The 21,460-nt window shown below is 31.4% G+C and overlaps 1 protein-coding gene across 1 annotated transcript; it reads left to right on the top strand.

Annotated features, from left to right (window-relative positions):
• Positions 1 to 1,503: 1,503 nt before the first annotated feature.
• On the top strand, positions 1,504 to 15,425 carry LOC143062686 (protein-associating with the carboxyl-terminal domain of ezrin-like). The gene is made up of 13 exons (XM_076234428.1): positions 1,504 to 1,775; positions 4,219 to 4,401; positions 5,206 to 5,376; positions 5,726 to 5,825; positions 6,225 to 6,330; positions 7,130 to 7,207; positions 7,801 to 7,940; positions 8,658 to 8,860; positions 9,352 to 9,492; positions 10,084 to 10,181; positions 10,599 to 10,732; positions 13,459 to 14,132; positions 15,241 to 15,425. The coding sequence occupies exons 1-13, from the start codon at positions 1,596 to 1,598 to the stop codon at positions 15,298 to 15,300; spliced, it is 2,268 nt and encodes a 755-aa protein (XP_076090543.1). The 5' UTR covers positions 1,504 to 1,595; the 3' UTR covers positions 15,301 to 15,425.
• The last annotated feature ends 6,035 nt before the right edge of the window (positions 15,426 to 21,460 follow it).

The following is a 21,460-nucleotide window of genomic DNA, read 5'->3' as shown; positions in this document are numbered from 1 at the left end:
CCCTGGCAAGGTTCCTCAAAATCGATGTCTAAAAGTCCAAGTTGGAAAATACAATCAATCTTTGTTTGAAAAGGAAACCACATGTGATACAAGAATGCTACTGGCGCGCACATTGTTATGATCATTTTAGCAATGAACCTCGTTCTTCTAAATCTCAGAAATCTAAGCCATCTGAAGTTTGCCAAAACGTAGTTATGTAACAGTAAATAGAGTATGGCAACTATCATGAATCTTGTGTTCAGCTGTCCAATGTACGCTGAATAATTGTTTTTCTTGTATAGCACAAAAATGCAGGACCATATAAACACACACAAATGCCATAAACTTCCTACCCTTTTCACGGCATCCTGGATCTCCGAACCAATAGTTGAAATAGCCGTATGCAAAACACTGAATTTATACAAAGTCCCAATCATCTTGATAAGAAATATCCAGTTTGTCTTGTCGACGTTGTTAGAATATATAGTGGAATGACGTCACACAAGAAAAAAAATCGGCGCTAACGTCTTTGACGTCCATCCGAGGGCAAGTGAAACAACTATTCACTGGAACCAACTACCAGATAAAGTTGTGCATGCAGGTTCTGTAGAGGCATTTAAGACCGCTCTACAAGAACACCGCCCATAACAACGGCGCTCTTCTCCACCGTGTATAAAAGCCTTAATAGGATTCTACACGTACCACTACAGATACAGATACAGAAGTTTGCCGCAATATATTAAGTATCTGACCAGTTCAACATATTTTTGAGGATTACAAATTTATGTATACACCAATTCACATTAAAAAAAACAATTTTAAAGGACAATAAAAGGAGATTAAGGGTTTGTTTCTAATTCAATTCAAATTAATTTTATGAAATATTCTTTCGGAGAGGGAAGCTTTATGAAAGGTTTTTGAAAGGTCTATTATATAGGTATAACATTATCATAGTAATTTTTTCCCAAGGGAATTTATTAAGAATAAAAAGGTAGTCTATTGGAATGAAATAGGCCAGTTGAGTAAAATTAATATTTATTAAACTTAAAATAATCAAGAAAAAAAGGGAGATTTACATAAGGTGAAAATAAAAAAAATTACAAAATAAGTTTGACTGTAAAAATACATATACATAGACATTCTATTCAGAAATGTACTGTAAGTGAATTTTTGTATTCCTGTACCCTTATTCACCGACAGTTTTTCCATATGCAATGACTTAACCGTTATGGCAAACTTTCGTTAGAAATACGGCAACTGCAATAGCAAGAGCGTGAATGGGAAAACCGTCACGATGAAAGAAAATGTAAACAATTATGGAAGAGAAAATATCGTATTAATCGACTTTGACTTTGAATGAATATTAAATTAAAACATCAAATAATTGAACAGCTTTTATATGAACAAGTTGAATTTACTAAAGTTTGAACGCATTTGTAATTTAAGCTAAAGAAGAATAATAAATCATAATTCCGGAGAAAAGTCGTTTCCTTTTCGGAGTTTCTGTCAGATCTTATTTAACCATTTTGACTTCCGGTTATTTTTCATTTTGAGTAAATTTTTGTTTTTAGCGATTTCTAGGGCATAAACAATGTAGATGTGATACAAAAATATCGATGGGAGCCGAAACAAGTTCTTTAGAAGAGTGTTCCCTTGAATACCCTGTAATCACAGGTTCAGAGACTCAATGGGAAGTCCGACATGGTATCACGTTTGAGAACGACACCCCGATAACAGTTTTCAGTGAGAGATCTAAGAAAAAAGACAACTTCAGAGTATTTGAAAGAAATATAAAAGTAATTGAAATTGCTGTCCTTGTCTTTAAACTCATCTTAGGTTGTTCAAAAGGCTGTAAGATGTGAAATGGGTTCCAAAATACATGTACGACAATCTTTATAAAAAAAGAGTAATACATTCACCATCTTACGGTGTTTATATATCTCAACTTGTACGATTCGCTCGTGTATGTAACAATGTTTTCGATTTTAACGAGAGAAATTTATGTATTACTGAAAAATTATTACACCAAGGTTTTCGATATCACAAACTAGTCAAAACATTTACTAAATTTTATCATCGGTATAAAGACATCATTCGTAAATATAGCTCAACATGCAGACTTCTAATACGTTCAGGTATTTCACATCCAATTTTTTATGGTAATATTCTTTATAAAGCACAAAGGTGTCAGTATTCACCTCAGAAACTTACAAAACCTTTGAATAGACTTATTAAGAAGGGATATAATTACGATACGGTTGTCAAGTCATTAAAGATTGCATATTTTGGCGTTAATATTGAATCACTGATAAGGTCTTTGCATCGGAACTAAACACATTTATTCTAAAAACAGTTGTTGGCATGACACGGGTTATGTTCTTCTCATATATGTTATGATGGTATGATACTAAACCCCTAACGGGAAGGATTGTGCCTGATGTTCATATGATGAAATCATAATCTTTCAGTCAGTTTAATTGAAGTCTGGAGCTGGCATGTCAGTTAACTGCTAGTAGTCTGTTGTTATTTATGTATTATTGTCATTTTGTTTATTTTCTTTGGTTACATCTTCTGACATCAGACTCGGATTTCTCTTGAACTGAATTTTAATGTGCGTATTGTTATGCGTTTACTTTACTACATTGGTTAGAGGTATAGGGGGAGGGTTGAGATCTCACAAACATGTTTAACCCCGCCGCATTTTTGCGCCTGTCCCAAGTCAGGAGCCTCTGGCCTTTGTTAGTCTTGTATTATTTTAATTTTAGTTTCTTGTGTACAATTTGGAAATTAGTATGGCGTTCATTATCACTGGACTAGTATATATTTGTTTAGGGGCCAGCTGAAGGACGCCTCCGGGTGCGGGAATTTCTCGCTACATTGAAGACCTGTTGGTGACCCTCTGCTGTTGTTTTTTATTTGGTCGGGTTGTTGTCTCTTTGGCACATTCCCCATTTCCATTCTCAATTTTATTATGTAGAGACAGGTGCTACCTAATGATCCCATGAATGTTTTTTAACAAGCCCATTTTATATATTTGTTTGAATTGTTAATATAGAGCAACATATGACCACCACTCACAAAATATACTTCTGACTTGCTGGTGCAAGTAAAATGGGAATAAAAATGACATATATCAATGCAAATGTTAACACCTACAGCTATTTAATCATACTTTATCGAGGGAAATAACCTAAAAACAGACAGCAAGATCCATATAATGAGAAACCAAAATTAGAAAATTAAAAGAAAACATTTTATTATTACATTGTACTGTGAAATGGTCCCCGCTTGTAACCAGGCACTATGACTACATGGACTATAGCTACATGTAGTTACATGAATGTGTCTCCCATTCTGTATTGCCTATATATATAGTACTGATAGTACAGTGCTGTGTGTAAACAATGGTACACAGAAAACAATCATTACAAACAGAGGTCGAATTTAAGCTTTTTTGTGTACTGGCAACACAGACCATGACCAGTAGACCGTAAATCTACTGGTCCGGCTCCAAAACTACTGGTCCTGCAAAAATGACATTCATTTGACAAACACTAATATAAATGATAGATATTTACTTTTATTTTCATGCTTTCTTTTACATATGTTAGACAAGAAAAAGAGAGAGAACTTTGGGCTTGTGGACTCAAAAGTTAATCGTGAAGGCTGTACATGTGTTCCACATAAGCCAGGACCGGATGAAATGATGATACATGTATATCTTTAGTGTGAAACATTATGAATAATAGATCTGACAAAACCAACTATATAATTTAAACATTAGTGATCTTTTTCCCCAATATTTTTTTTTTAATGTTTACGTTTTCTTGTAAATTTCATAAACTTTATTCTGATCCTTCTTAAGTTTTGAAGGTCACTTATTTTAAAAAAATTGTCTGGGTTTAACTCCTTCCAAATTGGTAGAGAAATAGTACTTGATATCGCAGGTAAATTTTTTGGTAAACAAACTAAGATTGTGATGCAATCAGATTTTTATTGACAAATTTCTACTGGTCCATCGGACAACCAGATGACAAAACCTACTGGTCTGATGCAAATTCTACTGGTCTCGGACTACCAGACCAGGGCCAATTTTGACCCCTAATTACAAAGTATTAAACCCTCTGTCGCAGCAATGGTGAAACATAAGGTTTTCATAGAAATATTTATTATGCATATTACATGTATGTAAGTGATTGCCACATTGAATGATCTACATTTATGTTTATAAACTTTCAGTTTTTGAAGAGTATTCGTCATCCAAATATCCTTCATTACATCAGAGATGGAAAGAATGATGATCGTTTCCTCGTAACAGAAAGAGCAACACCATTGTCACTTGTTCTCGGAGATTTATCGTCCATGGAAGTTGCCTCTGGCATTTGCAATATAATTTCAGCTTTATCATTTCTTCATGATAAGGTGAGTATTTAGAAAAAAACATGAATTAATTATCTGTATACCTACAATAAACATGTCCAGTGTAACCTGCCTAATCTGACACCTGAGTATTCCAACATCCTGCTTTAACCGACACATTTTTCTAGTCCCAAAATAAACCTATCCTTGCAGAAAAAACCTGAGTATTCAAACAGCCTGCTTATCCAACATTTTGTTTTTGTCCCCCAGTGTGCTGGATAACACAGGTCACACCATGTACACTGTAGTAAATTATTAACAATTGATTCAAAATATAGGTTTTCATTATTCTGGGGTAGAATTTCTGAAAAAGATTTTTCAATACCAAATAATATTTTAATATCTTCCTTTTTCATTACAAAATATCTGATTGAAAACAAAGGAAAACACTCATTATAGCTTCCATTGATTAAAAAACAAATGAAGATTTAAATGAAATAAAGTAACAAAAATCTGTGTATTAACAGCACCTGAAATAAAAACATCTGTCAATTGGATGTCCTAATGAGTTTGTATGTGCATGGCGGGGGATGAATGCACAGCAGGAGACACTGACACGGTTGACCCACCCAGTCTCGCTCCTTATGGAGTTCATATAATTACCTGAGTATTTGAATGAACCTTCTTTATTGATTTCAGATTTAAAAATCAGTAAATTAAAGTATGAATCTTCTTTATTGGTTTGATTTTAAACATCAGTAATAAGTAAATCATTTGTAAATTACTGTCATCTAAATTTAAAATGATGCTAGAACTAAGATGCCTAAATGATAATGATGATTATAAGATAATAACATTTATTTTCAGGCCAATATTTGTCATAACAATATCTGTGCTGATACAGTTTATGTCACTGAGAATGGACATTGGAAACTTGGTGGCTTTGAATGTGCCTGTCGTTTTGTAGAAGCTACCCCTGAATTCTTAAAAAGTGTTGAAAAATTTAGAAATGAAAATAGCAAAGTCCCTGAGGAAAGGGTAAGTGATCAAAATTATAAAATCAGCACATGGTGAAAACAAGGAGAATTGGAAGGTATACAGTTTTCAAATGAATTCAAAAATAATCAACAATGCACATGATACATGATTCCAATATGGCTGAAACCAATTGAAGAAGATCTAGATTTCATGTTAATATTCTTTAATGTGATTTTTAAACATTTATTTAAATACTTTTTTTGCCTAGATTCTTGAAAATTAGAATATAAGAAAAGACAGAAAGAAATTGAGAATATAAAAAATTGTCATGAATACAAGATAAAAAAATTTGATATTACTAAATCCCTCCTGATAAGCAAAAGAATTGAAATCTCTGTGTTATTTTTAGGGAGAAGGATTGAATTTAACGGCAGAATTTGGTCATGTCAGAGATGTGTATAGTTTTGGTGTACTTGTAGACTCCTTACTAGAACAGTTAGAAGATTTAGGTATGGCTTGATAATTGATGGTTACTCGTTATAAATTTATTTATTTCCATGAATGACTATATCATTCAAATAAAGATCTAGCCGAAATTTGGTTTGATTGTGTACCATATATCACATTAGCAATCGCTATACTTTGGCAACCTTGATTACTATGGCCTTGGAAACTGGAAAGTCAATTAGCCGCCATTGTTTAAGATAACACTCACCTAAAGCAAGTGAATCTTTTTTTTTTTCAATTGTACAAACTTGTAATGAAAGCTTTAAATGTATTCTGAGGACTTAGTTTAGAATATATGCATGCATTGGTTTAATAATTTCTTGAACATCACAGTTACAAGAAACACTTTTCATATGACTTTAATTTTATATAGTTACATCCCTTGTATATATTTCTTTCAGATGATATAATAAAAACTTTTGAACTCAGAATTCAAGATGAGTGTTTAAACAGTGATCCAAAACAAAGACCAAAGCTTCACACTTTTTTGGAGGATAAAATATTCAGGTATGATTCTCGCTATAAGATATTTTCATTTTACAGTAGATTTGTGCTACAATGTTCTTTACCTAAGAAACTTTGTTAATATAAAAATTGTAAAATTTATTTATGAAAATTATGAAAATATTGCAGGACAAATTACGTTAATTTGTTACCATTTACAATTTATTGGATGTTATGAGGACAATATACATATTTATTTCCAATCTAGCTAAGTTACTTTAAACAAAAACTTTTAAAAAAAAAAGGGTTCTTTTGTTAATCTTGTACGTGTATAAAACTTTGAGGATATTAAGTGTTGACATTGAAGTGATCCATTGTGTGGAAAATAGTTTCATGGCCTTAAACAAAGTACAGTAACTAAATAGCATATTGATTTATGGGCTATATCATTCAAAAAATTATGTTAAAGGGTAGGAAGTGATTTCAAATTTCACATTCAAAATCCTTTCAGTAAATTATTTTGTATACATCAAATGGACATAAATCAAGATGACCCACACAAGACCAAAGGTCAAAATCAAAACTTCTCTTGCTACCCTTGCACATTCATTTTTTATTGGAGTAGCCCTCACATATTTCTTTTCTTGATTGCACTTCTAATATGACGTCCTTATTACACATTGTAAACAAAGCTGTGTTCTAATAAGCACAAAGTGTGTTTAACACATGTGCATAAATTTATTGTTCATATTCTCATTATTTTTATTGTTATTCTAATTAAAATATATATATTCATATTAAAATGAGCATAGAGCATGACCTGAAGGAATTATTTCTTAATTATTAAATGTTGTATTTTCAGTAATGATCTATTATCTTTATCAACATTCCTACATCATATTACATTGAAAAATAAAGACGAAAGAGAAGATTTCTACAGGTAATTTGAGAATTCCACAAATAGAAATTAAATAGATTTGTGAAACTTTTAAATCCTTTATTTCTTTAATCTCAATATTAGATATGATGAAAACATTTGGGAGGGAATTGAATTGTAAAATTGTGTAACTTAATTATAAGGCTGCAGTGACATATAGTGACCACTTCTGTTGTCTTGCGAAGTTGACTTTCTCAAAATTTGGTGCCATAAAGTAAAACTCTTTTGAAAGATCTTAATAATATTCAATCAAACTTGCACAGATTCTTATACTTGATATGAAGTTGTGCACCTGATACTTAAAGATTTTTGGGGTTTCCATATCAATACTTGGACTCTTCCATTTCGGCATATATTTTCTGGTAGTTTATGCTCATTTAAATTAGAGGACTACCTAATATTAGGGTTTATTTAAATATAGCTGAATACTTTAGTAATAAAGTATTCATAGTTAATAAAAAAAAACTTATGTCTAGTAGCTAATTTTTTACTGAATCATATTTATGAGAAGTATTTTTATGTTTTGAATCATATGCAAAATAGAATACAAATTTACCATTTGAAAGGCACATTTTTGAATTACTCTTTTCTCTCAGAAATTTACTCCAAAGACTCCAGTCTCTACCTGAAGAAACTGTAGGAAAACATCTAGTCAAACCATTGTTATGTAGATTTGTATTACTAGACAAAACAGCAAGGGAAATTGTGGCTCCTCACATACTGACTCCTCTCAGAGGTAAATATATGTAGATTTGTATTACTAGACAAAACAGCAAGGGAAATTGTGGCTCCTCACATACTGACTCCTCTCAGCGGTAAATATATGTAGATTTGTATTACTATACAAAACAGCAAGGGAAATTGTGGCTCCTCACATACTTACTCCTCTCAGAGGTAAATATATGTAGATTTGTATAACATAAAATTGAGAATTGAAATGGGAAATGTGTAAAAGAGACAACAACCCAATAAAGGGCAGAAAACTGAAGGCTCCCAATGGGTCTTCAATACAGCAAGAAAATCTCACACCTGAAGGCGTGCTTCAGCTGGCGCCTAAACAAAAATATGTACTTGTTCAGTGATAATGGACGTCATACTAAACTCTGAATTGTATAGAAGAAACTAGAATTAAAAATAATATGTGAACAAGATAATTAAGGTGGTCAAGAAGTTTTGACTGATGGTACACTGATGCCTCAGAAATTGAAATGGAATAAAATAGTAGACAAAATAGAAATAAGTTTGTTTCTTGTTGCCCAATTCATCCCTTACTTGATTTGACTACACATTCAGTTTAAAAATGAAAAATTCAATTTATGTCTCTTTTACTAACCTTGACTTTAATGGAAAAAATTAAGGTACTTCTAAACTAGGTGTGTATTTTGAGTTTCATTATATTTCTGATGAACACAAATTATATGCTTCTGTTTAATTATTTTTATGTATTTTGTAGATTTTAGCAATGGAAGATTGTCTCAGAGAAGGGAGATAACTCCCGTATTTTCAGAGTCCATTTACAGATCATGTGTCATTCCAGAGTTATATAAAGCTTTCTGTTGCCATGAAATAAACATAAGGACTTTATTACTCAAGTATTTTCCATGTTATGTAGATTTATTTGATAAAGAAAAGTTGGAAGATATTATTTTTCCACAGGTAATTACAAATCTACCTCATTTTTTCAGCAAGTTCAAAACTACTATTTTTTTCAAAAATTTGTGTATTATGAAAAATCTGCATATTTATGAAGTGTTGTTTTCAGCTCAATCACCATGTAATTATACAGTGTTCTCCCAAGGGCCTTTTTAAAAGTATCATGGTACCCGTGTGCTATATTTTCTACCATGGTGCTGTCTTAGGATTTTATTATAGAATGTAAAGGGGCCAGGGTGCTATATTGTTTTGGAAAACCAGTGATATGTTAATTTCAATGGTTCTATTTAAAAATTCTGTGGAGAACACTGTTACTGCTATATGCATTGTTCTCTTGTTTTGAGGTCTAGGCATTCTTCTAAGCTCAGCTAATTATAAAAGGTAAATGTTGTACACAGTACAATTCTAACAGTGAAAACTTTTACTGTAACTTAACTAAAAAATTAAGATACATCTCTTTTTTATCAAATTGCCATTACCAATGTCTTTTGTAGATTTTACTAGGTATAAGAGATACAAATGAAGAGTTAGCTGCCCTTAGTTTACATTGTCTAGCAGACATGATACCCATACTTGGTAGAGATGTAGTTATTGGAGGGCGAAGTAAAACATATTTTATTGAAGGCCTGCCAAAGGTAAGAGACGGTTAAAATATGCAACTGATTTCATCAGTTCAAATCATATTGCTTAAAAATACAGTGTAATGTTTTTAATTTATTTGTTGTGAGTGTAATAACAACATGTATGTAAAATGTTGGCCAGTAATTATGTCAGATTAAAGTTATCAGTGGTTGATTCTGTGTTGTCAGAAACTTCTTCATTTCAAAGTAATTAAATTAATTTGTTAATTGGGGGCATATCCAGGTCTAGAAAAGGGTTTAATTGTACATAATGGTAAATGTACACATACTGTGGATTCAGTTATTTTCGTGGGTATCAATTTTCGTGGATTGCTGAAAACTTCCTTATTCCTGGATATTTGATTTTGTGGTTTTGCCAATCTCTATATTCAAAGCCTATTAAAATATGTTATTTGTTGAACATTTGAATTCTTGGTTTAACTGAACCAACGAAACCCAAAGAAATTGGTATCCTATGAATAATAATGTATCTACAGTGCACATACCACAAACAAAATTTTTTTCAACCAAAGAAGTGGGATGCTACTGATCAGAAGATACAATATTCAGAGATAAATCTTTAGAAAACCCTTTTTTCACTTTCAGAATGTAAATACAAATCTTCAAGAAAAAGATCCTGCCAAGAATATAAATGGTGTGATTGGAAATGGCAAGGTGAAGTTAAAGGATCTAGCTACAATGAGGTATATTGCAAAAATAAGACAAAATAATTGTAAATTCTTGTCCAATAACGCACAAAGGAAAATGACAAAGCCAATGGTTTTATTCCGTGAATTACTAACATGTTTGCTTTCAATTTGGATAAGATGCCACCCGTAAATGCACCTTCCAAGAAACCAACGGTTTATTAACCAAAAGTTGTACAAATACATAAGGGCTTACTTGTTTAAAAGATTCATGAAGTTCCTAGCTACTAACAATCTTATAATATCCATTTAATCTCCAGAATCATTAAATACATGTTTCATTGTGTATACCCTATGTTTATTGGAATAAGTACAGAACTTCTACTACAAATTGAAAGAAGAGTGTCAAATTAGAGCTATAAACTTAATTCACCAGTGTTTAGCTCTATTCATTATCTTTTTATTTGTCTTCAGCAAAACCAAGACAGAAAATAATCAAAGCTCACCATCAGACAATAAAAGTAAAGAAGAAAAAATGAAAGAAGCAAGAGAAAGAAGAGAACAGAAAAGACTTGAAAGACAAAACAGAAAGAATTCATTTACAAAAGGTGAAAATCATATAAAGAAATCTTCTGCTCGTAATATAATGGGATAAAGGAATAAAAGAACATGTAGTTATAAAACCAGGTTCAACCCACCTTTTTAGCTCACCTGGCCTAAAAGGCCATGTGAGCTTTTCTCATCACTTGGCGTCCGTCGTCGTCGTCGTTAACAATTTTTCAAACATCTTCTTCTCTGAAACTACTGAATGGATTTGAATGAAACTTAAAATGATTGTTCCTTAGATTATCCTGCACAAAGTGTGTGCTTCGATTTTTGATCCGTCAAAAAACATGGCTGCCCTTACTTTAAATAGAACATAGGGGTCAAATGCAGTTTTTGGCTTATATCTCAAAAACGAAAGCATTTAGAGCAAATCTGACGGGGGTAAAAATGTTCATTAGGTCAAGATCTATCAGCCCTGAAATTTTCAGACGAATCAAACAAACCATTGTTGGGTTGCTGCCACTTAATTGGTAATTTTAAGGAAATTTTGCAGTTTTTGATCATTATCTTGAATATCATTATAGATAAAGATAAACTGTAAACAGCAAAAATGATCAGCAAAGTAAGATCTACAAATAGGTTAATATGACCAAAATTGTCAATTGACCCCTTAAGGGGTAAATGTCCTTTAATGACAATTTTTCACAATTTGTTCATCATATTTGCTAACTTTAAAAAATCTTCTCCTCTGCCACTACTGAATGGATTTGGATGAAACTTAGCATGATAGTTCCTTAGATTATCCTGCACAAAGTGTGTGCTTCGATTTTTGATCCGTCAAAAAACATGGCCGCCCTTACTTTAAATAGAACATAGGGGTCAAATGCAGTTTTTGGCTTATATCTCAAAAACGAAAGCATTTAGAGCAAATCTGACATGGGGTAAAAATGTTCATTAGGTCAAGATCTATCAGCCCTGAAATTTTCAGACGAATCAAACAAACCATTGTTGGGTTGCTGCCACTTAATTGGTAATTTTAAGGAAATTTTGCAGTTTTTGGTCATTATCTTGAATATCATTATAGATAAAGATAAACTGTAAACAGCAAAAATGATCAGCAAAGTAAGATCTACAAATAGGTTAATATGACCAAAATTGTCAATTGACCCCTTAAGGGGTAAATGTCCTTTAATGACAATTTTTCACAATTTGTTCATCATATTTGCTAACTTTAAAAAATCTTCTCCTCTGAAACTACTGAATGGATTTGGATGAAACTTAGCATGATAGTTCCTTAGATTATCCTGCACAAAGTGTGTGCTTCGATTTTTGATCCGTCAAAAAACATGGCCGCCCTTACTTTAAATAGAACATAGGGGTCAAATGCAGTTTTTGGCTTATATCTCAAAAACGAAAGCATTTAGAGCAAATCTGACAGGGGTAAAAATGTTCATTAGGTCAAGATCTATCAGCCCTGAAATCTTCAGACGAATCAAACAAACCATTGTTGGGTTGCTGCCACTTAATTGGTAATTTTAAGGAAATTTTGCAGTTTTTGGTCATTATCTTGAATATCATTATAGATAAAGATAAACTGTAAACAGCAAAAATGATCATCAAAGTAAGATCTACAAATAAATTAAATATGACCAAAATTGTCAATTGACCCCTTAAGGGGTTATTGTCCTTTAATGACAATTTTTTCACAATTTGTTCATCATATTTGCTAACTTTAAAAAATCTTCTCCTCTAAAACTACTCAACCAAATTCAACCAAACTTCAACTGAATGATCAGTAGGGTGTATAAAATAAAGTTTGTGTTTTATTTTCTATTTTGTCTAAAAACATGGCCGTCATGGCTAAAAATAGAACACAGGGTAAAATGCAGTTTTTGGCTTATATCTAAAAAACTCCAGCATTTAGAGCAAATAAGACTAGAAGTTAAAATATTTATTAGGTCAAGGTCTACCTGTCCTGAAATTTTCAATTTGCAATTTGCAAAAAAAATAATTTGTTGTGCTACTTCCAAAAAATAGAAAATATTCTGACCAGGAAAAAAACCATGTCCCCTACAAGTTAAATGGTCCATGCCTAACTGTTATTAATGAAATCATTTAACTGTTTTGCTGTTATTGGAGCCCCTTGCCCCTTCTCAGCAGTGGAATAAATCCAAATCATGAATGAAGAAATTCGAAAGAATAACAATTTAATAATGTAACAATAACAATTTTATTGTTAAAATTCTTTTATTGTAACTATAATGTAATAAAAATAAACTCATTTTCTTTATTTATAAACAGTAAGTCATATATATTTGTAATATTGAAGAATTGTTAGCTGTACATGTTTGCCTGGCATGGTTCAATATGTTCAATAAGGCATTGCTTACCAGGTGAGCGATTCAGGCTCTTGAGAGCCTCTTGTTTTTTCTTAAAATGTCCTGTACCAAGTCAGGAAAATGGCCATTGTTATATTAAAGATCTTTTCTCTGTGTGTTACATTTTAATGTTGTGTTTCTGTTGTGTCGTAGTTCTCCTCTTATATTTCATGCGTTTCCGTCTGTTTTAATTTGTAACCTGGATTTGTATTTTTCTCAATCAATTAATGAATTTCTAACAGGGGTATACTACTGTTGCATTTATATATAACTAGTTTACTGTAAATTGGCTCTTTCACTGTTTTCATTTGTCCAAAAGAAATGATTGAAGAACAGCAAATTTGATTTGACTTAACATTAAATTTTGGATGCTGTGATAATATCTATAGTATTTTCTTTTTAAATTTCAGCAACATCTGATGAGAGAAATAAAATTGACACCAGAATTTCAGAAACAGAGAGTCATTTAGATAATTTAGTCAAAAGTCAACCTGTTGACCAGGAAATTAACATGCAACCAAATCTTATAGATGACATTCAACCAGAAGTGTTCAGTACAGACAAAGATGATTGGTCAGATTGGGAGGATGAGAATCAATCTCTTAATGATGATTGGTCAAATTCATCACATGATCGTGTGACATCACCAACAAATTCTAGTGTGGCCATAGAGACAACACAGTCACTTTCCTCAAATAAACTTCATTTCCCCAATAAAATTCCTCCTACTGATAAAAGGACTGACTCCATGAGATCAAAAGATAATGGCATTAATGAAAATACAAGTAAATCCTCCAGCAAAACTAATCATTCTGTAAAAAAATCTGGAATGTCGTTAAAAGGGAAAGTGAAAACTATCAAACCTCAAGCTAACAAACCTCTTGGTGCTGAATTTGATATTCACAATGTGGAGATAAAAGTTCAGGCTCAGAAAGAAGAGGATTTTTTTGCAGATATGATTCCTGAAATTAAACCTACTACTCCAAAAGAAAATTTGTCATTAAGTTTACCTAAAAGTCCAGTCAGTGGCAGTAAAACTGAGAAATCCTCCTTATTTGTTTATACAGAAGCTGAAGTTGACAAGGTTGGTATTGATTATATATTTTAAGCATACACAATTACCATGCTAATTGTTATGAAAAATTGGTAATTATTTAATTTAAGAAAAAGGAAATATGGTATGATTGCAAATGAGAGTGGTTGTATGAATCTTCAGGTGACCTTACTGCCTGCAACAATGAGCAAAACCTATACCGTAAAGACTTTGACATTATAAAAATGTTAGATAATTCAAACTAAAAATGGCAGCCTGATTCATGCTGAATCAATAAACAAAAAAACAAAATATGACTGAGAGCAATGAACGACAACCACTGAATTACAGGCTCCTGTCAAGGTAGAGCCACAAAATGAAAATGGTGGGCTTACACATGTTTGTGCTCATGAATGCTCAACCTTCTCGCTACCTGGGATAGAAGTGTAACAGCAATACAAAATAAAATGTTAATATAAGTTGGAAATGGCTTGATTTATCAGATTGGAAAAGCACAAAAAACTAACAAAAAGACACAAAGAACTTATCAAAGAGAATTAACAATTACTAGAATCTAGCTTGAAGCAATTTTTTACTGATGAATAAATCTTATTTCCCAAAACTAAAATATAGCTATCACTATCACATAAGCTATAGCATGATAAGGAAGCATTTATAACCAGGTTCCTGATAGATCATAACACATTGCCAGTAAAACTGCATTTACAACCCCCATGCAAATTTATTGATGGTGGCAACTCTGGTTATGATGTCATAAAGGAGTCTGTAATTTAAGATTTCCATATTCAGAAACATCTTTAAAACCCCATTATTGCTAGATAGAGGCAACAGCAGTTTACTACTATCCAAAAGTCATAATTTGATGGAGAGAAAACAACCGGGTTGCAAACTAAAACCGAGGGAAACACATTAACTATAAGAGGAAAACAACGAAACAACAGCAATGCTAAAGTGCAACAAAAAACAAAACGACAATGCAACATACATATTGAAACGAACAATTAAATAACAACTACCGGTAGTATATTCCTGACTTGGTACATGACATTTAAAACAAATATGGTGGGAACCTAGAAAATGATCATCCATAAAATAGTTTAAATTGTACAATTAATAAAATTTTATTTCTTTTTATTAGGACACAAGTGCTAGCGGATGGGGTGATGATGATGGTGGATGGGATGTGGAAGGATTTTAAAATGAAACTTGTGGGCCATTTTTAAACCAACTGCATCAATTATTGTGATTCATGAATATTTGTGGTTAATGATTGGATAATTTGTCCTTATCTGAAGTATTTTTGGTATCCAAATAACGTTGGTATCTTTTGGTATTCAAATATTTTTGGTATCTTTTGGTATTAAAATATTTTTGGTCATTTTTGGTATCTTTTGGTATTCAAATATTTATTGGTATCTTTTGGTATCCAAATTTATTTTTATTTACTATTAAGCCAAAAGTAGTCAGCACAAAATGTTGCTGCTCATTTATGATACATGTCTGTCATCTTTTATCCTAGTCTTATCATATTTTTATGTAAAACATGTTTATTTTAAAAGTATTATATTCTTTTTTGGTTGCCAGCTTTATGTAAAAAAGGGTTGAAAATAATCAAATTTTAAAAATTGTTTGAAAAAAGAAATCCAAAATTTTAAAATGTTTAAAATGATGTTTCTTATTTTACTGTATTTGTAATCAAATAATTTGTGGATGAAAACCTTGATATTGTACTTTTACAGGCAGTTGAAATTACTGCAGATCTTTAGAAAGGATAAAATGACTAAATATTAATCAAAAAGTCATGACAATCTTCCCTGTTATGTATTTATTTTTTTGAAACAGAAGAAATTAACAAATAAACATGATAAAGATTATTTTAAAATAAGGCTCTAGAAAAAAAGTTATCAAAACTCTTTGTAGGACATAGGACCTATAAATATTGCAAATTTTAACCTAATCTTTATCCCCCAAAATTAACCTAAAGAGTGTTTCATGGCATTAATAAGTTGAAACATAGGTATACTATTTTTATCATCTAAGGATTGTTCATTAAACAATGGTTCCAACCTTTCCAAATAACTGTTATGGCTCAGTAGCAGATCAAGGGGGAGGGTTTCAGGGTTGGAACCCCCACTTTTTTGACGATCAATGCATTTGATTGGGGACATATGATTGGGAACTCCCTTTTGAAAATGGCTGGATCTGCCACTTTGGCTTACCCCATGAGATAACCATTATGTACTGACAGGGCATTTAGTTAGAAAAGCAATTATTCAGTAAGTTGGTACTGTGTATTGAAATGTTATGTTATTGTGTAATGATTTATTTTCTTACTCTAGTATTGTGATACTGTCAGCTGAGGGAACAGCAATCATTTATTTGCTTGGTTATTTTTAAACTATATAAAAAAAACAAAGATCATATCATGGGTCAATTATGAGTCATGGTTATCAGGTTTCATCTGTTTTATAAGAATCAGGGGAAACTTTTTAATTTTTATTATGTTAAATTTCTACTACACTATTTATAATTTTACATGAATGAGCCCCCACAAAGAAAATGATACATTCATAAATATTTCTCTTCCTTCTTTACCAAAGCAAGTGAGGTAAAATTAAAACAAATTTCTTGAAGTCTTTTTTCATGGGGATCCTTGAAGAAAATCACGGTTATTTCAATGGTAAAACACCGAATTGTGCTGGTCGTTTACTAAATTATGGTAGTCAAAATCTTTGAGGTTAAATTTTACCAGAAACTTGCAAGTAGATGTAGCCTAACTTTTTAAAGATTGGATCAATTTTTCCTAATTTATGAGAAATGAAGTTCCTGCGTAAGAAAACTGGACAGGATTTTAAATAGGCAATTAGTTATCACAATAGTAGATTTAAGCTTATCCTGTACTTATGGATGGAAAATAAAATTATCATGCAGCTTTTATTAATAGAACAGCTCAAAAGGCTATTTGCCAATTCCCGTAATTGACCCTGTAATTAGAGATCCCTTCTTTAGTTGTCTCCCTTATGAGGGACATTAATTTTTATCTACAACGGAGAGCTAGCAGAAAGAGCAAATCTACCTGTGCCTAATGTGAGAAATCTATAAGGTTTTCAAATCTTTTAATTACATTAATTTGTTGTTTAACTAAATACGTTTGACATCAGAAATTATTTTTCATGAAAAATTAGTTAAACCGCCGGTACATCACTTTTAATTCATTATGCTTTGCATTGGCAAAAGCCAATTTTGTCCGTCATGGAACCAGTCTACGATTGACAAAGGGAAGTAATTTGTTTAAGAATTGTGTAACAACAGAGTCAAATCGGTAATTGGCAAATGGACTATTGATTATTCTTTTTATACACATGCCAATTGTTATTGGAATTGTACTGTACACACGGTTTGCTCCTAAGCATTATTATTTACACTGAAAATTTATTGAATAGATAAACAAAATGTTTGTCTTATAATTTTTAGATTAAATAAAGGGTTGCCTTCAATAAGTACCACTATTTACCTTTCTTCTTTGTAAAGAAAATGATGACGATGATGAGTTAAATTATGAAAAGTAAATCCAGAAGTTATTTGTTTTAGCAAATGTAGATCAATTTACCAAAATATGTTTACCTAACTAATGAAATTGTAAGAACATCTCCATATAAGTGATGTGATCAGAAAATATGTTTGGATTTCTTTAAATAAAGTAATATTACGGTAATCATGTCAAATATTTTGCATACCGCATATATAAATATTGTAAATAGTACTAATTAAGAGTACATTTACTGAATGATACAAGATTGTAGATTCTGCATAAGTATTTCATTGTAACCATATTAGAATGTTGGTTATTATGTCTTTTTTTTCTATAACTAATAGAGAAGGGTAAAACTGAAAAACAGATAATGTGTTCAGAATTCATTTAGCATGCACAAAAATTGTTTATATAATGGTTCTGTTTTACATTCATACAGTTAAATTCTATACACTTGCATTTATTTCCTGTGTGTTCATGTCTTCATAGTGCTTTTTTAAATGGCACCCAAGGCCCCAGAGAAAAAGATTATATCCAGACAAAGAATGATGTTCATAAGTTTAGTTGAAGATGATTATTTTTGTATTATGCACTGACTTTTTTTCTTTGAAGAATATCAATAAGAAAAAAAAATATTTTACTCTATAGAAGATAATAATCTAAATGCTAATATAATACAAAAAAAAATTATATAGATAGGACTTTATAGGTTTGAATTTTGAAAATAAAAGCAGTAAGGCCATAATAGATTATTTCCATACACATTTGGTGTATTTTTCTCATTTTTTGTTAAATCTTTTTTAACTCTATGCTTGCAATACTTAGAAGATTTTATCATGTTATCACGAGGCAATATATGTTTCTCGGGAATTGTTCTATACATATTGTAGGTACTTTCTGTTCTTGTTAATAAATATAGAATTATGTGAATTTGAGTGTCCTGATTTACAGTCAACACCATAATAGTATGAGGAAGTAAATTCTGTAAATTCAGAAATTTTGGTGCTCATTTATTATTGTGATTGTTGCCCAACGACGAAAATGTGGGATTAATTATTGCCATTACACATGTTAAAGGAAATGCTGCATGAAATTCAAAATTCAATTTTTTATTATCTATTAAAACTGAGAATAGAAATGGGAAATGTGTCAAAGAGAGATTAATCCAACTAAATAGCAGAAAACAGTTGAAAACCACCATTGGGTCCTCAGCACAGCAAGATAATCCTGCACCGGGAGGTGTGATTCAGCTGGTCCCTAAACAAAAATGTGTACTAGTTCAGTGATAAAGGACATCATACTAAACTATGAAATACACAAAAGAAACTAAAATTATACAAGTCTAACAAAGGACAGAGGTTCAGGACTGGCGCAAAAATGCAAATGATCTTTGACACATTTCCCATTTCTATTCTCAGTTTTAATAGATAATAAAAAATTGAATTTTGAATTTAGTTATACACAACTAATTGTCCTGAAACTACATAAATGCTTGTTTTGGGCCCCTTTGGGTTCCTAATTCCTAAACCTTTGGGACCATAACCCCCAAAATCAATCCTAACCTTCCTTTTGTGGTCATAAACATTTTGTTAAAATTTTATTGATTTTTATTTACTTATACTAAAGTTATTATCTGGAAACCATCTGTCTAAGGACAACGCTGACGATGACGACATGATACCAATATACGACCAAAATTTGTTTAACTTTTGCGGTCATATAAAAAGGTGTTTATAAAGACCACAGACTTTCAAAGATATGCAATCAACTCCAATCCAAGGAAAAGGATTTGGACAAAATACAGTGAGCAAACTTGTATGTCTCAAAATACAAATTGAAAATTGGTACACAATGTAGTTGTTTTCCAAGTTCCGGAATGAACAATATATGACAACGGTTTAAATATATCTATACAGAATTTTCTATGCAAAGTAAAGAAACCATAAATTTGTCTTGTTTCACCCAATAAATTAATAGATACCCGGTAGATGTTGAATACAACTTTTTATTTAACCCCTGCAGGCTGCATTAGGTAGAAAATCTAATATATGTTCATATGACACCATGCCAATGCTTACACAGTCACATATCAATGTTCTGTAAACAGTGAAAATGTAAATCCATACCCTAATTTGAAAAACATCTTCAAATTTCACAGCATAATGAACAGTGTAAGAACTCAAGTTTTCATCAGATTTAAGAAAAAAGGAATTCTTCTTTTGTTATAAATTAGATCCATTAGTTTTCTCAATTGAATCATTTCATAATTTTTTACACTTGTCACTACTGTAGGTGTAATACCACAAAATCACATCCGGTTGTATACAAAAATAGGTTGAAAAAAAAAGATTCCCTTGAATTTGACAGTTGTATGTAATTAACCCTACATTTTATTGCAGTAAAAAATTTCTGTATCATAAACATATGTCTTGGGTATTTCAAAGCACCATTATTTTTTTTATTTGGGATTTCTATAGAATATTTTATAAACTTGAAGTTACATGGTTACTAAACCTTGTACACAGATTAAATAAGGGGAGAAATTTGATTGGTTAACTTCCAGTGATGGTTATTTTCTTATATGCAATGAAATGTTATGTAAAAATTTTTCCATAGTACTGGACAGGATAAAACTTTACTCATGTCAAGTATTTCTTTAAATTCTGCACATTTTTTGCAAAAGTGCAAATTCAACAAAGACTAATAGGGGAAATCAATGGTGGTGTTACACCTGTAGAGGTTTTCTCATTGCTAAAGGTTGTTTTTTTGCTTAAATCCACTTCATTTGAACTTTGGAGGAAAGTTTTTTCATTGGCAATCATACCACATCTCATATTTGTATTAAACCACATTAATCTATTTTAACCTTCAAAGTGAGCCACAAAAACTTGGTGGAAAAAGTAAAATAGTAAAAATGACAAAACCCTGAGGAAAATTTAATAAGAGGCTATAAAGAGCCTGTGTCACTTACCTTGGTCTATGTGCATATTAAACAAAGGACACACATTTAATATAGAAAAGAATAGAATTCATGGCAAAATTCTCTTTGTTAATGGTGACTTGTCTGTAGATCTAACTTTACTGAACATTCTTGCTGTTTACAATTATATCTACCTATCATGAACTAGGCCAAGTAGTTTCAGAGGAATAGATTTTTGTAAAAATTTACAAAAATTGCACAAAAAAATACTTTAAACATGTTAAAGGGCAATAACTCTTCATGGGTTAATTTACAATTTTGGTCTTGTTGACTTATTTGTAATTATTTGAATCTGGAATAATTTTGAATACTGGAAAATTGATAAGAAATCTATGACAAAAAATTACCCAATTTAAGAGGGTTAGCTATGTATGCATGCATGACTTTGGGGGTTAAATTCACCCTGAAAATTACTGAGTGTAAAATTAACCTTATCCATGGGTGTATGGCTTACCCTTGCTAGTATGGTTAGTTTTCATCTTACATTTCTTATCAATTTTCCAGAATTTAAATTTATTTTTATTAATTCCTGGTTGTTATTGTTCTCTACATAAATCAAGCAATTAAATTTCTAGTTTGAATTGCTTTGCAGTATGCCTAATATACTAGGCGGCCTTAACAAGTGAAAATGTGAGCTACTGCTCACTGATGATACCCCTGACAAAAGTGTACCGTAAGTGTTCGGTAAACAGGAAGTTGTTGAGTGACGAATCTGAAAAACCATCACACCGTATTGCTGACTTATATAAAACCTGAAACCAAATTTCAGAAATCCAAGTATTGTAGTTCCTGAGAAAAACATGACGAAACTATTCAACTTGGATGTCATGTGTAACATTATGTAAG

This window comes from Mytilus galloprovincialis, chromosome 2 (assembly GCF_965363235.1).
Source record: "Mytilus galloprovincialis chromosome 2, xbMytGall1.hap1.1, whole genome shotgun sequence".
Classification (NCBI taxonomy): domain Eukaryota; kingdom Metazoa; phylum Mollusca; class Bivalvia; order Mytilida; family Mytilidae; genus Mytilus; species Mytilus galloprovincialis.
The sequence above is the reverse complement of the archived record's forward strand: the minus strand, read 5'-3'. Positions and strand labels throughout refer to the sequence as shown.

Bases quoted from the DNA above. Each gene is read 5' to 3' on its own strand.
- LOC143062686 (XM_076234428.1), top strand. From the start codon at position 1,596: ATGGGAGCCGAAACAAGTTCTTTAGAAGAGTGTTCCCTTGAATACCCT. The intron at 5,377-5,725 runs GTAAGTGATCAA...TGTTATTTTTAG, and splicing joins GCAAAGTCCCTGAGGAAAGG to GGAGAAGGATTGAATTTAAC. The intron at 7,941-8,657 runs GTAAATATATGT...TGTATTTTGTAG, and splicing joins CATACTGACTCCTCTCAGAG to ATTTTAGCAATGGAAGATTG.